The 14759-nt window shown below is 34.2% G+C and overlaps 1 protein-coding gene across 3 annotated transcripts; it reads left to right on the forward strand.

The window, feature by feature from the left end:
- SEC10 (exocyst complex component sec10) lies at nucleotides 1-12099 on the forward strand. Of its 3 annotated transcripts, none has more exons than XM_022291655.2 (27): nucleotides 1-159; nucleotides 1266-1338; nucleotides 1456-1539; nucleotides 1685-1936; nucleotides 2027-2101; nucleotides 2508-2609; nucleotides 2736-2786; nucleotides 2956-3061; nucleotides 3645-3764; nucleotides 4072-4163; nucleotides 4853-5021; nucleotides 5098-5174; nucleotides 5280-5378; nucleotides 5465-5555; nucleotides 6814-6899; nucleotides 6983-7156; nucleotides 7587-7640; nucleotides 7732-7860; nucleotides 8012-8104; nucleotides 8188-8334; nucleotides 8537-8634; nucleotides 9083-9167; nucleotides 9296-9354; nucleotides 10650-10748; nucleotides 10833-10916; nucleotides 11284-11396; nucleotides 11957-12099. In XM_022291655.2, exons 3-26 carry the CDS (start codon nucleotides 1456-1458, stop codon nucleotides 11360-11362), a joined length of 2505 nt encoding a protein of 834 aa, XP_022147347.2. In that variant the 5' UTR covers nucleotides 1-159; nucleotides 1266-1338; the 3' UTR covers nucleotides 11363-11396; nucleotides 11957-12099. The 3 variants fall into 3 exon arrangements, with proteins under 3 accessions (XP_022147347.2, XP_022147346.2, XP_087980186.1); XM_088124060.1 differs by lacking the exon at nucleotides 11957-12099 and adding an exon at nucleotides 315-434 and having other exon boundaries at nucleotides 15-159; nucleotides 11284-11835; XM_022291654.2 differs by lacking the exon at nucleotides 11957-12099 and having other exon boundaries at nucleotides 11284-11835.
- The last annotated feature ends 2660 nt before the right edge of the window (nucleotides 12100-14759 follow it).

Raw genomic sequence — 14759 nt, forward strand, 5'->3', positions numbered from 1 at the left:
AGTTGGCATTGTTTCGTTTCTTCATTGTAGTTTTCGTTGGGAAACAGTCTGCAACCAAACCACGAGCAAATCAGAAATCATCGAAGGACGAGGCAACAGCTCTCTGCTACCTTCTGCCTCTAACGCCTTCTCGCTGCCGCTGAGCGTCTCCTTCGAGAGGTACGCCTTTCAATTTTGCCTCGGATCGCTCTGCAATTACTCCATGTTTTGTTCGTCCAGCCTCTCTGTTCTGTTCTCTTGCTCAGATTTGCTTCGAGTTTGCTGTGAAATGATTGTGGCCTGCGCTTATCTTGTTAATTTATCTATGGAAATAGTGAGGAGTTCGGCGCCAGTTAAGATCATAGATTTCCGGCACCTTGATCAAAAGTCAATAAAGGTTGCTGAAAGTTTTTGGATGAATTACCCAGCTGAGAACTTCCTTTTTGGATTATGGAGTGAGAAATTCTTGCTGTGCTTGCATAGTTTTGTGTTTGCTTTGTTTTGCCCGAGTTTGCAATGAGCAGATTCGTGGTGAAAACGAGCAATGCTTGACAATAGCAAATTTCTTTCGGATAAACTGTATTTATACTAGTTTTTTCGAGCTCTGATCTCTGTTGCTTTACGTTATCTAATGTGTCCAAGCTTTTTGATCCATCTCGCACACTTCTCGTCCACTTCTTGCTCCATGTCCGCTTTCATCGTCAGCCATTCTCTTTGCTTTCTTACTCCGTTTATGTTCTCCAATTGACGGAATTGTGAGTTTTGGTCTCTGCAGTCCATGTCTCTGTCCCAGTCTGATCTATGGCCGAATTTTGTTCAAGGCTTGTTCAGACTCCATTCCCTCTGATTTTCGAGGAACACGTAGGAAGGAGAAAAGTGAATTTGATTGATCTTATTTTGCTGTTGTTTTGTGTGTGTGTTTAAATTGTTATAGCCAGATCGGGTTTGTACTTTATGTGGCATGATGCTATTGTTTTTCTCAGTTGAGATGAGTTAACTGATTACCTTCTGCCTTTCGTTCTTTCAAAGTCTTTGTGCGTTTTCTTGGCAACCAAACAGGAGGTGAACGGAGGTGAAAGCGTTCACACAGTTGTGGAACTCTGATTCTTTTTGTTTCGATTCTGAAAATTACAATTATGTTTATATGTATGACGAGCTATTCTGTCCCAGGCGTTTTGGTGTTTGTATAATTGCCTTGGTCATGATGGCACAATAAGTGTACTAAACAATAGGTATGAACGGATCTTCTAGTTTCCCGTTGGTTCACTTGTATTCTTTTATTCCAGACCTGCAGCTAACAAGTTTTAACAACACTTAAAAAGGAGCTGGATCGTTATACTTCCTCCCTATTGTGATAAGGTCAGCTTCATTTGATGGAAACTTGAATTGGATGCAGCTCTATCAGTTAAGCTTGAATTATTGATAGAATCACTTCGTTAGTTTTTTTTTCTCTGACTTATTTTCTCTGCAAACTAGATGAATGGGACTAAGAGTGGCACTCACACGAAAAATCCATCTGTTAGCTCACTTCCCCTCATTTTGGATGTTGAAGACTTTAAGGTAAAGACCATATTTTCAATTTCTCATTTTACTATGCTCTCTTCTGAAGTTATCCAACCAATATCAATATACCATTTGAGATAGCCATCATATTAATCTCCACATGAATTTGGAAGAAGCTTTAGAGTATATTTTGGACTTGTAGGGCGATTTTTCCTTTGATGCATTGTTCGGAAATTTGGTGAATGAGCTCCTTCCATCATTTCAAGAGGATGAAACTGATTCAATAGAAGGACACAACATTAGCAATGATGCTTTTCCTAATGGGCATTTACGGGCACCGTCAGATACAATCAAATTCTCCCAAGGGCTGTCCACTCCTTTGTTTCCAGAAGTTGACAAACTCTTAGCCTTGTTCAAGGATTCTAGCCAAGAGTTGGTTGATCTTCGGAAACAGGTATGACATTTGACCGAAGGCCATGAGAGTTCTGCCAAAACATCATAATTTTATTTGAAGGCTTTAACTTTCTCTTCATTCTGGTGAAAGATCGATGGTAAACTTTACAATCTCAAGAAAGAAGTTGCTGCCCAAGATTCCAAGCATCGCAAGACACTTGCTGAGGTTTGTTGAATAGAGCATATTGCTTTTGAGTCACGATAAAATTCTAAATGCACAATCATTTCAAGTTCGAGTAATTGTCATGCATATATGGTATTCAACTTCAACTTCTACTTTTGTTTCTATTTTGTTCTTTCTTCGGGGTGTTAAGGGAATCATTTTGTGCGGAAATTACCGTAAATCAATTAATCAGTTAATTTTTAATAGAACCTTAGAAGATCCACAAGTCATTGATTGTTGATTCAACCGATATTATTTTGTTACATTCTACTCTTTCTCTAATAATGTTTTTCAACCTTATTTAGGAGAGGTAGCTTGTAAATATCTAAATTCCAAATCTCTATTTTTGGATTTTGGAACCGATAATGTTTCATTGTTTAACCTATCACACATACATCGTTAATGACAGTTGGAAAAAGGTGTAGATGGCCTGTTTGACAGTTTTGCAAGGTTAGATTCACGTATCTCAAGTGTTGGACAGACTGCTGCAAAAATAGGAGATCATCTTCAGGTAATTATTTTGTCCTCAATGACATTTAAATTTGATTGAATCGTTGATTCATGAAACTTTAATCAAGTCATTAGTGTGGGAAATGAGACTACCATTTTTCTAATTTGCTCGGTTTTCTTTTGTCAGAGTGCAGATGCCCAAAGGGAAACTGCTAGTCAAACAATAGAGTTGATAAAGGTGCTATGAGTTCATTGATTGAATTTGTGCCACCAATGTTATATGCTTTTTTTTCTTTTTTCTTTTTTACTTTAAGACTTCTTTCTGTTTGTGTGTGTGGGTTTCATTCCTTTTCTATTTAAAGTTAATTATAATGAAATGAGAATATCCTTATAATCAATCACTGCAGTACTTGATGGAATTCAATGGCAGCCCTGGTGACTTAATGGAGCTTTCACCATTATTCTCTGATGATAGTCGTGTTGCAGAGGCAGCTTCAGTTGCACAAAAATTGCGTAAGTTACCATCATTAATGCTGGAAAATGTCCATGGACAACACAGTTAAACCACGTTTCATCTAAATCCACAAAGAACATTATATTGCTCGTTTGATTGTGGTATTTCTGTTAGTTCTTTGGAGACTACATGTTTTGTCCCTTTTCTTTCCATCGTAGTTGCGAAACCAAGTCTTTATCATTATTGCTCTCTTTAATAATTTTCTATTTTTGGCAAGCATGAAAGTTGTCATTATCTCAGTTTTGTATTTCATTCTTCTTTTGTAGATAAATGTTGCCTTACGTTTAAACTTGATTTAGCATCAAACAAAATCATGTGGAAGAAGGAACGTCCCAAAAAGTAAAGTGTATTTCTATGTATTTTGAATTGGCAAACTCTAATATACTCAAAAACAGAGGACAACAAATTATTAACTATTCATGTGGACATACCACATCAATCCATAATTTATGAAACATTTTGTGTTTTATTATTCTGGATGTTCAATTGCTTCTAAAAATCCTCTTATTTTGAAAATTAATTTCAAGGTTCTGTTACATTATGTCAACTTTGTATGCTTGCTTCATGTTACTTTGGTTCCAGGTTCATTTGCGGAGGAAGATATTGGACGACAAGGGATTTCTGTTCCGTCAATTGTCGGAAATGCAACTGCCAGCCGAGGTTTAGAAGCTGCAGTTGCTAACCTTCAGGAATACTGTAATGGTATGGCAGCTTCATGGCACACTTTCTAATTTTAATGAATTGGGATAGTTATAATGTTAGATATAGAATCTTTTTGAATTTTTATTGCTGCTCATCTACCTAGTCTGTCATGCTTCCCCCCATTTTATTATAAAAAATTGAAAAGTGAAGATGAAACTATTGATCATTTGTTTCTTCGTAGTGAGAAGACACTTATTTCAAGAATTTTATGATGACCTTTTCCAATAAATGTTACTATGGAACTATTTTATCTTTTCTAATGCTTGTTATATTATGACTAATGGTTATCGTTTTATTCTTTCTGTAGAATTGGAAAATAGGTTGCTCTCTCGTTTTGATGCAGCATCACAAAGAAGAGAATTATCAACTATGGCTGAATGTGCTAAAATTCTGTCACAGGTAATTGTGTCTTATGTATCTGACCAGCTACCAATTTGGTCTCTTTACTGAATTCGTACTGCCTCTCTTACATGCTCTATCTTCTTCTTTCAAGTATGCTTATAAGAACGAACGGTGCTTGTTGATCCCTCATTGGGTTGCATATTAATTTGTCATGACCAGTATTATCCTTAATGTCCCAGTTCAAAGCAGCAGATTTTTTATGCATATTTTAATTTATAAATTTTTTGCTTTCCCTATTATAAGGATAACATATATGTGTTATCTTTATTATTCATGGCCGATTTCTTGTACTTCAGCTATGTTCCCATCTTAGCTGTTTCCTGTGGTAAACTGATCGTTTTTATGGATCAGATTTGTTGAGTACATTTAGTGCAGTCAAACCATTTCAATGTTTAGAGGTGGGGTGGGTGGCATGGACTCTAAAGATGAAGAGTAGGGCTTTACTGTTGTGCCTCAGCACTGTTTACACCATCCTCATCACTGGTGCATGAGGCATAATAACAAGCTGTTCTAAGTTGAAGAAATTAGACCATGCATATTATTAAAGTATTAAATTGATAATTGAGGTCTTGAGGAAATTGTGGGGAAACATGTTAGTTCATCTAAAAATCAGCACAGTTCTCTCCTTTTTCTTTTTTTTTTTTTTGGTGCAGAAAAAAATTTGATTACTGAAAATTTCCATGCAGTTTAATAGAGGTACTAGTGCCATGCAACATTATGTGGCAACACGTCCCATGTTTATTGATGTGGAAATTATGAATGCGGACACCAGATTGGTCCTCGGTGAGCAGGGTTTGCAGGCCACTCCGAGCAATGTTGCTCGTGGGCTATCTTCCTTGTACAAAGAAATTACAGGTTGGAAAGTGTGAAGGATTGCTCATTTGGGCTTTTGCTCTATGAATTTGTTATATCTTTATTGTGTGCTCTGCAGATACTGTAAGAAAAGAAGCTGCAACGATAATGGCCGTATTTCCTTCTCCCAATGATGTTATGTCAATCTTAGTCCAGGCACGTTACATATCTCTCTCGATTCCCCAGTTCAGTATTTTATGTTTTAAGCAGGAATGTAGTACGTATTTGCATTGCATCTGATTTTATGATATGTTACTGCAGCGTGTATTGGAGCAACGAGTTACGGCCCTTTTAGACAAGTTATTAGTGAAGCCATCCCTTGTGAATCTACCTCCAATAGAAGAAGGCGGGCTTTTATTAGTGGGTGGACCTACTAGAGTTTTGAAATTTTTACTTCCAATTGATCTGCTTTACTGATCATTGTGTACATTTTCGAGTATGTACAGTACCTTAGAATGATGGCAGTGGCATATGAGAAGACGCAGGAGCTTGCTAGAGACCTACGAGCTGTTGGGTGTGGTGACTTGGATGTCGAGGGTAATGGCTAATTGAATTTTCCTTGTCAATTTATTCATGAATTTTGTGATTATCACTAATTTTGAAAATTGCAGTTTATATTTAATGGCCGATGATTAATATTTTCTAAACATGTACGCTGTGTTTGTAGTATTTTCTTTACTGAGAAAAAAAGTTTTGTTAAAATATTTCAATACAAAAGGATATTTATGACACTAATTTGTAAATTTCACAAAAGAGCTTTTTCTTTTATTTTTTGGTTTTCATTTTTGTTTCTTAGGAGCGTATTTACAACTTAAAGACTAAATTGTAGATATGCAGTGCATTTTTAGGAGGTTCATCTCGCAGTTTTAATATACTTAAAGTTGAAGCATATATTGGAGAGCTCGTGTTTAAATTGTGTAAACTGTAAAGAAATGAGGTTAGAGTTTGTGTAATATGTGTTTGGTTTGTTGTTTAAGATTTATGGAAGTTAGAGTACGTTATAATATACCAAGTCAGTTCCATGCCACTTGAGTTGATGTAGCCAATAGGATTTACAAACTTGGAAAAACCAACCTACTAGCCAAACATAGGGACATAGGGACCCGAACAACTAGAAATATATTGAATTCTAAAAGATAGAAGAACTACAATAACTCTCAAGTAATTTGACGTACTTGAACTCTCACGTATCTTGAGTATTCTTACTCAAGCCTAAACCACACCGAACAATTCTCTATCTTCATCTTATCCAATCCCTCAATATATAATCAATAACTTGGTTTATAACTAATATGCCCTTATTTTATTTATTATTTTTTAGTACAATATGCCCTTATTAATCTGCTTCTTAACTATGCCCTCTTTCTCTGAGTTAGAATTTAAAGTTAATACGATGAACATGGTTGCCTATATGCTATTGCATGAGCCAAGTTAGCCTTTCTGAGTTATAAGCTTGAGAGTGGAAAGTTAATATGATGAAAAGATTGCCTATATGCTATTGGAAAGAAAATAAAAGCGATTAATATTTAGTTGGGTCACTAATTGGTCATTTGGATGAAAAGCGATTCTATGAAGCTGAAGTTGTCCTCTTTGCTGTTAATAATTTTGTATGAGAAAGCATTTTGGCCGTGTCAAATTCTTTACTGGGAAAAACCGTTTATTTTAGATGATAATTTTTTCCCTAGTTCTTTCACTTGTATATTTATTGCTAGTGCTGTTAAATTATTTATTTAGTCTCCTCTCCCATATGTGAAGTCGCTTAATCCAATATTTTATCTTTAAACTGTTGGTTCAGGCCTCACAGAGTCCTTGTTTTCTGCTCACAAGGAAGAGTATCCCGAGCATGAGCGGGCATCTCTCACACAGCTGTATCAGGCTAAGGTTTACTACAGATGCTTTGTTATGAATTGAGTTTTCAGTTGATGTTTTTACCTCATCAGGTACTAAATATGTGCACCTTGCAGATGGAAGAGTTACGTGCTGAGAATCAGCAGGTTCCTGAGTCGTCTGGTACTATTGGACGTTCGAAAGGGGCTTCAATAGCATCTTCACCTCAGCAAATTTCTGTCACTGTTGTTACAGAATTTGTGCGATGGAATGAGGAAGCAATTTCTAGATGCACTTTATTCTCATCTCAAGTAATATTTGTTCCATCAATCAATCCTGTTATCCATTATGCATTTCCCATTAAATGATTCCAAATTAAAAATTGCTGAAAAGGTCTAATCCAGTGACTTTGTATCTGCTATTCAAATCAGGTCTTATCCAGTGTCTTCCCGTTTTCGATTAATGGTGTATTTAACTAGTGATTCATTTGTCTAATGGCAATTTGCATCTTTCTCTGTAGTACTGGATTCATTTTCTATAGAAATGATGTTAAAAATGTTGAGAAATTTGAAACGTAATTGATATTTATAATTTGTTAGATAAATGTTTTATATAAAACTTCATAAATTTAAACCTTAGATTTCAGTACCACGAGGAAAATAGTGTCTATGAGTGGTAACATTCATTGCATAGATTTTGAACTTTTTCCTTCCACTTGTTAATTTTTATGTTCCAATGCAGCCTGCTACTTTGGCGACCAATGTAAAAGCTGTGTTTACTTGTCTGCTTGACGAAGTAAGTTGGATAAAATTAATTGTAGGCTTCCATTGTTTTCTCTTCTATTTTGTATGTGCTTAGGGTTTTTTCCCTTCTTTTGTAATTGCAGGTCAGTCAGTATATTACAGATGGGCTTGAACGGGCTAGGGATAGCTTGACCGAAGCAGCTGCTTTGAGGGAAAGGTTTGTGCTGGGTACAAGTGTTAGTAGAAGAGTGGCTGCTGCAGCTGCTTCTGCAGTAATTTTCTGATCACTACTCTTTTGGTTGCAATTCAAATTATCTTAGATTTCTTTTTTATTATTATTATTTTTTTGTATTCTTGTAAAAGGTATTGCCTTAGTTTACCCAAAAGAGACAATGGAAACTATTTGTTAAATCACGTGTGTAGGCAGAAGCAGCTGCAGCAGCTGGTGAAAGCAGTTTCCGAACTTTCATGGTTGCTGTACAACGTTGTGGTAGTAGTGTGGCAATAGTCCAGCAAGTATGATGATACTTTCTATTATTTAGTCTAGTTGCGACCAGCTTCTTAATAAGCAAAGGGATGATTTGTACTTTCTTTTGTAGTATTTTGCAAACTCAATTTCCAGGCTCTTGCTTCCTGTGGATGGTGCCCATGCTGCTTCGTGCGAAGAGATGTCAACAGCTATGTCTAGTGCAGAGGCTGCAGCTTATAAAGGACTTCAACAGTGCATTGAAACTGTAATGGCTGAGGTCAGTTACTGCCTTGTTTCTGATTCCAGTCAAAATAATGGATTAGTAGGCATGTAAGCTGATACATTCTTTCATTTTACGTATCACTTCTTTTCCAATCTTTCTCTGCCTAGAATTTTATTCCCAACCCAGAGATTTTCCATATGTCCAATTTGTCCAAGTACTTCATTTCATAATTTCCTGTGATATTATGAATATGCAGGTTGAGCGGTTGCTTTCAGCTGAACAGAAGGCTACTGATTATAAGTCTCCTGATGATGGAATTGCTCCTGATCATCGGCCAACAAATGCCTGCACTAGGTACATTCAACTTAGCGAAGTTGCAAGATCTATGTTGAGTTGATTTTTGAATGGAAGAAACAATTGTATTGAGTAATGATATTTACTGCCAGGGTAGGTAGAAATCAACCTTATAATTGGCTAGGATTGGAAAAAAGTTCTGCAGCAATCCCCCCGCCTCTTTCCTGGCAAAAAAAAGATATAAATTTAGGTGACATGTTTTGGGTGCTCTTTGTTGAATTTTATAATGCCAACATCATGGGTAGGGTATTTGAAAATTGTAGCAAAAAAATTGTACTCAAGTTGTTTTGCTTTCTAGTGTTATTTATCAACTCAAGGATCAATGGAAACCAGTTAACTGAAGTTGTTATTTTAGGCAGGAAGTTTATTGTTGTCGGACAATTGAATGTTTGGTCTTTTAAGTATGCAAAATTTTCTACTGATCAATGTGTCTTCTTCTCTGTGATAGAGTTGTGGCTTACCTTTCTCGCGTGCTTGAATCTGCTTTTACTGCCCTTGAAGGTCTTAACAAGCAAGCATTCTTAACTGAGCTGGTATTATTCTAAAAGTTTTCGAGTTTGCCAGACCAGATGTTATTGTTTCACTTACGATCCTCTATTAGCTGATAGAGTTGGAGATTAATGGCATCAGATTGAATTAATGAGAATAATTTTCATTGCAGGGAAATCGGTTGCACAAAGGCCTCCTGAGCCACTGGCAGAAGTTCACTTTTAATCCTAGGTAACTGCTCATTTCCTACTTTGCAGTGTGATGTTTGGATATGTCTATTGGTCAACAGAAATGTTGGCAGAAGTTGTAACACATAGTTGTGCTTATTTGTCAAGTGAGTGATGGAAAAAGTCATAACGTCTACTTATGCTTGTTGTCGGTAGAATGTTGGCTGAAGTAATGATGTATAGTTATGCTTACCTGTCAACAAGATGTTGCCTGGTTCACTGAGCAAAATGAATTACCTATAATTTCTAATCTAAAAAATTTAATGGTCTACCAAATCTCTGCTAAATTAAAGAAAATATTACTAATGTCCTACCAGCTCAAATGGAAGCTGGTATGTATAAAGATACGAGGTCCATGTAACTGTTTAACTAATTTAACAGTCACAGATGATGACCGAACAATGCTTGCTGTTAAACCCTAGTAACCAAATCTTTAGCCACTACGGCCTATAGAAGCTACCATTCCTCTTGATCTGTACAAAGAGAAAGATCTATTTTTTATGACTTCCACTTATTGTTCCCGGCTCGGAAAAGTGACCGACCAGGGCCCTATTGATGAATGAAAGAAAGGATTTGAGTCCTAGTCCTGTAAGCCCACACCGGATGGCGAGCCTGAATTTCCTCTCATAGCTGCCTGTGCCATACTCATCTCGATGGTCTCCAACTTATAGCTCATTGGAGTTCAGTAGTTATTCAAATGAAAGTCGGAATCTCATTTCCAATTTTTTGGTATAGCCACAGCCTAAAACGTATTAACCTTTATCTTAAGCTTAGTTTAATAATTTCTTTAACACTAATCTCTGACGTGAATTTGGTCTTTAGTTTGATGAATGGTGTTCTTCTACATGTATACCATGAACTAGAGATTTTAGGTGTTTTGGTTTAGAGAGTGTTAATGAGGAAGCTCACCTTTTGAGCTCATACTCATTACTGTTTAAAGGAATAATGTACACATTCATTTGCATTCCGACAATTATACGTACTGTACAGAAAAAATTATTGACAATCATTTGCAGTAGATTTGGCAAGTTATTAGCTGTCAGAATAGATGTCTGTAACTACTTTTTCTCCCTGTTGGAAGTGGCAACAGTGAGCTATTGTTTGACAATCTAGAACTAGAAATATCTTGGATTTTAGTTTGCTCGTTTTGTGTACCAAAAATTTTGCTGTGTCTCTGTTCCATCTAGTCAATGTATTTTTGAAGGGTTAGTTGGGAGTCGGTATTCCCCACCCTTTTTATTTTGGCATGGATATTTGTTTCACTGAATTCATCTATGCTTGTGCATTTCTTCACTGCAGCGGAGGACTACGTCTGAAGCGTGACATAATAGAGTACGGAGAATTTGTGCGCAGTTTTAATGCTCCTTCTGTCGATGAGAAATTTGAGTTACTGGGCATGTAAGTAGTATTTTGCCAGATGTCTGACATTACATCATCCATTTTGCATGGCTAATCTCTCGTTCGGCATTCTATTTTTTCCAGCATTGCCAACGTCTTTATTGTTGCTCCTGAAAGTCTCTCATCTCTGTTTGAGGGCACCCCAAGTATTCGGAAAGATTGTCAAAGGTATTTTGTTAAGATCTTATTGAACTACGGTTTGCAGAATAGATTTGTTGGAGATTCATGTGATTGTAGAGTATTGTGACGCCACATCCCACTTATCTCTTTCTAATATTCATATTAAAGTGTAAAATTCCAGTGGTACCCCCATCCTACTCTGGCTTGCATTATCCCCTAACATAGGTGCAGCCATTCACAAGAAAAATTAATCTTCAAATATGACCTCGTGGTGAAAGTTGCCTTTCTATCAAAAAACAGAAAAAAGGAATTAATATTTAAATGTTAGACTTCATCATGATTAGTATTGAATTTTCGTGCCATTTCGACATCTTGTTCTTCGTGATGATACAAATTTTTTTTTGGCTGGAATCAGGTTTATCCAGCTTAGAGATGATTACAAGAGCGCAAAACTCGCAGCCCGACTTAGTTCTCTGTGGCCAAGCTCAAGTTGATAGGAAATCGGCCTTAAATCCGAGCTATGACCTTGTAAGTCTCATACTTTAGCATCCATCAAGCTCTCTATAAGCTGCGTGACCTAATAGTTGCCCCAATTAGTTGGATTTCCTGATAGAGTTGGAAATCTGTCCACAGCTTCTGATGGATAGAAAAGTTGAGCGAATAGATTTTTCGGGTTCCTATCGTTTTGTTACTGTTTATTATTATATTCTTTTAGAAAATCTAACTCTTAATATATTTTTCTTAAGTTAGGAAAGTATGGCGATAGTTTTACTTTTACCATTAAGATTCAATTTATAGGTTGGTTTGTGGGACAGTTAACTTTAGGGAAGGGAACTCAGTTATCTCCCATGCTTGTTCTTGTAAGTTGTAAATGATTTTTCTTTTCTTTTTGACCTGTGGGGTTCTGACAACCATAATCTAGTGGGATGATGGCAATAATTTTCAATTTGTTCAAATTCTTTCTTTATATTCAGTCCCTATTTGCTTTCATTACAATATGTTTTTTCGTTGTCCAGTTTCCTGTCTCATTTCAGAGATCTTGTTTGCAGCTTTCTGAATTTCAATCCTTTATGGTTTATTAAATGCAGCTAATGGAATCAATGTGAAAAGAGAAATTGCAGGGTCGGTTTGGTAACATTCTTGATTCTTGTTTCTCGTTTCTCGTTCCTTACGGTAACAATCTTGTTATTTATTTATTTATTAAAATATGAAACAAAAACCTGTTTTGTAACCGTTTCTTATTTCTTCTCCACTAAGTTTTAAATAAAAAAAAAGTAATAGTTTTATATAAAAATTAATTTTTCAGATTAAATATTTTAAGATTTTATGTTGCATTTATTTATTGATATTTTATAAGTAAAAAATGATGAAATAATACTTTTATCTATATTTTGGAAAAAATAAAAAACAGAAAGAAGAAATTTGATTTTGTTTTCAAAATTTATACATAATTCTGGTCATATTTCTTGAGACTGAGAAACGAAAAATGTGAAACATGAACATATATCAAATGTTTATATTTTCCAAAAATTAGAAATGGGAAATGTGCAAAAAAATGTCCCGTTTTGAATCATTAGTTCTGTTGCGACAGTTTCTAATTTTATCGAGTACTATGAATAATTATTATTAATTTTTAGTTCCTTCTCTTTCCTTACCATTTATTATTATTATTATTATTATTATTATTATTATTTTATACCTTTCCTTGTTCTATTTAAAAATCTACATAGCTTTATTCTTTTAAAAATTTGAATTCACTGTGTCCATAAAATATTTCACTTTTTTCGGATTCATCCGATAAATGTTTTTGTAAATAAAAAAATGCAGCTTTTATTGACTTATTATGATCTTCAAAATTCTTTTATCTCATGAAGTTGATAAAGAAAAGAGCAAATCTTTAACTTGTTGGCAAGTCTAGAGCTTTCATTGTAACTTGTAGGATATTATTCAACAATATTTTGAATTATTAATTTTTTGTTTGTCTTACGACATTCTAATATTTTGTTTCTTGTTTTTGAGGTATTTTTAGGTATTCTATTATTGTAGTTTTTCAGGAAAAGATATGGGAACAATATATTTTTCCCCTCATTTTTCAAAATTAATTTTTATATACCATTTCTCGTTAAACTTTCCCTTGTGAACCCATAGAGTAGCATAAAATAAATATCTACTTTAAAATATAAATGAAAGTTTAAAATTTTATATAAATAGTAATATAAAACACAATAAGAAGTCACATTTTATACTATATCTACAAAAAAATGACAAATTGTGACATTTGTTAGAATACACATTAAATTTAAGCCATCTAGTGAAAATTTTCTAACTTTTTAAATTTTGGGTATGTTACAGGCCATAAAATAAAGAAAAAGAGAACTGAGAATAAAAAACAACAATAAATAAGAATATAAAATAGGTTGTATTTAAAAAAAAAAATTGTAGGCAATTCATGTCGAAAGGAAAAGCCTTGTTTAAGGAATAAATAAATAAATTAAATCACTATATTTTTTTTGACATGTAGTCATCTCATGCACGTGAAAGACCATATAATCCAGACTTATGAAAATAATTGATAGCTTATGTAAATTTAAAAACAATTTTACTAAATATTTTTTCCTTTAAAAAACAAGGAGCGGAAAGAAAATAATTAGTTTAAAATCTTAGTACGGTCTTTAAATTTGGGTCAACTTAAACAATAATGTAGTTTTAAAAATTAACTTGTGTCAATTTTCTGTCATTTGGCTAAAATTACCTTATTTTGTTATTACTTTCAAAATAATTCTTTTAAAATGTATTTTATAAATCCTAGTTAATTAGAACTTTCATGTCTGTTTTATCTTGATTTTTATGTTGTGTTTAGTCCTTACATTTTATATAAATTTTGTTTTGGTCCTTGTAGTCAAATCCTTGTTGGGCACTCAACAGGAATTTTGCTTGGCATCTCATGTGATCTTATGTATAAATCACATATATCAAAATATAATAATTTTAAAAATAAAAATTAAAGTATAATAAATTTGAGAGCAAAATAAGTTTTAAATCAAATAACTATCATTTGGAACACATTTCTTAATTACTAGAGTCACATTTGTTTTAAAGAACACGTTTACTTGATACATATTTAAATAACAATAATTGCCCAATGTATTTTTCTGAAATGAAAAGGATACAAAAATGGAGAAAATAAAATCTTGTGAGATAGGACATGAGAAATCCATAGGACAATAGAGAGTGTACTATGTTGTAGGCCACATTCATATCGTCACATCACCAATTAATAATTGAATTAAAACAGAAAAGTAAGAGCTGTCAAGACCAATTCTCACCAAAAAGCATATCTTCCATGTGATTCAAGGAAAAACAATAGATTGAGAATCAAATAAATATGAATAAAATATAAGTTGGAGTAGTCTTTTCTGTTTCGTAAGTCTGAATTTGTATAATTTGTGTTTAGATTATGGAAAAGACTAATCTTGTAGTCGGTGAGACTACAATAGTAAATATGTAATTTGAAGTTCTATTCCAAGGATTTTGTAGCACGATAGTAAATAGTACATATTGTCTAAATTACAAATCTATGTTCTGAAATTTGATTACAAATCTATTGTCTAAATCTACACAACTCTTTCAGATTTACTTCAAACTCAACATTTTCAAGCTTAAGATACAAAACCTATACGTCAAAGTTGTAGAGTCTGAGAAAATGAAATTACGTGACTTCCCAAAAGAGCATTGGTTTTAGAAATGTGGGAAATTAGAGAATTGTAGTATAGTAGGTGAAGAAAAGGTGGAGATGATTACTTGGTTTGAAAAAATGAGATGAGATGAAAGGCATAGGGATTGGGATTGGGATATTAAAAGTTTTTCATTGGACAAGACAGTGCTCTGTGA

Source organism: Momordica charantia (assembly GCF_013281855.1).
Source record: "Momordica charantia cultivar OHB3-1 chromosome 5 unlocalized genomic scaffold, Mcharantia_2.0 BLBB01000005.1, whole genome shotgun sequence".
In the NCBI taxonomy this organism is placed as follows: Eukaryota; Viridiplantae; Streptophyta; class Magnoliopsida; order Cucurbitales; family Cucurbitaceae; genus Momordica; species Momordica charantia.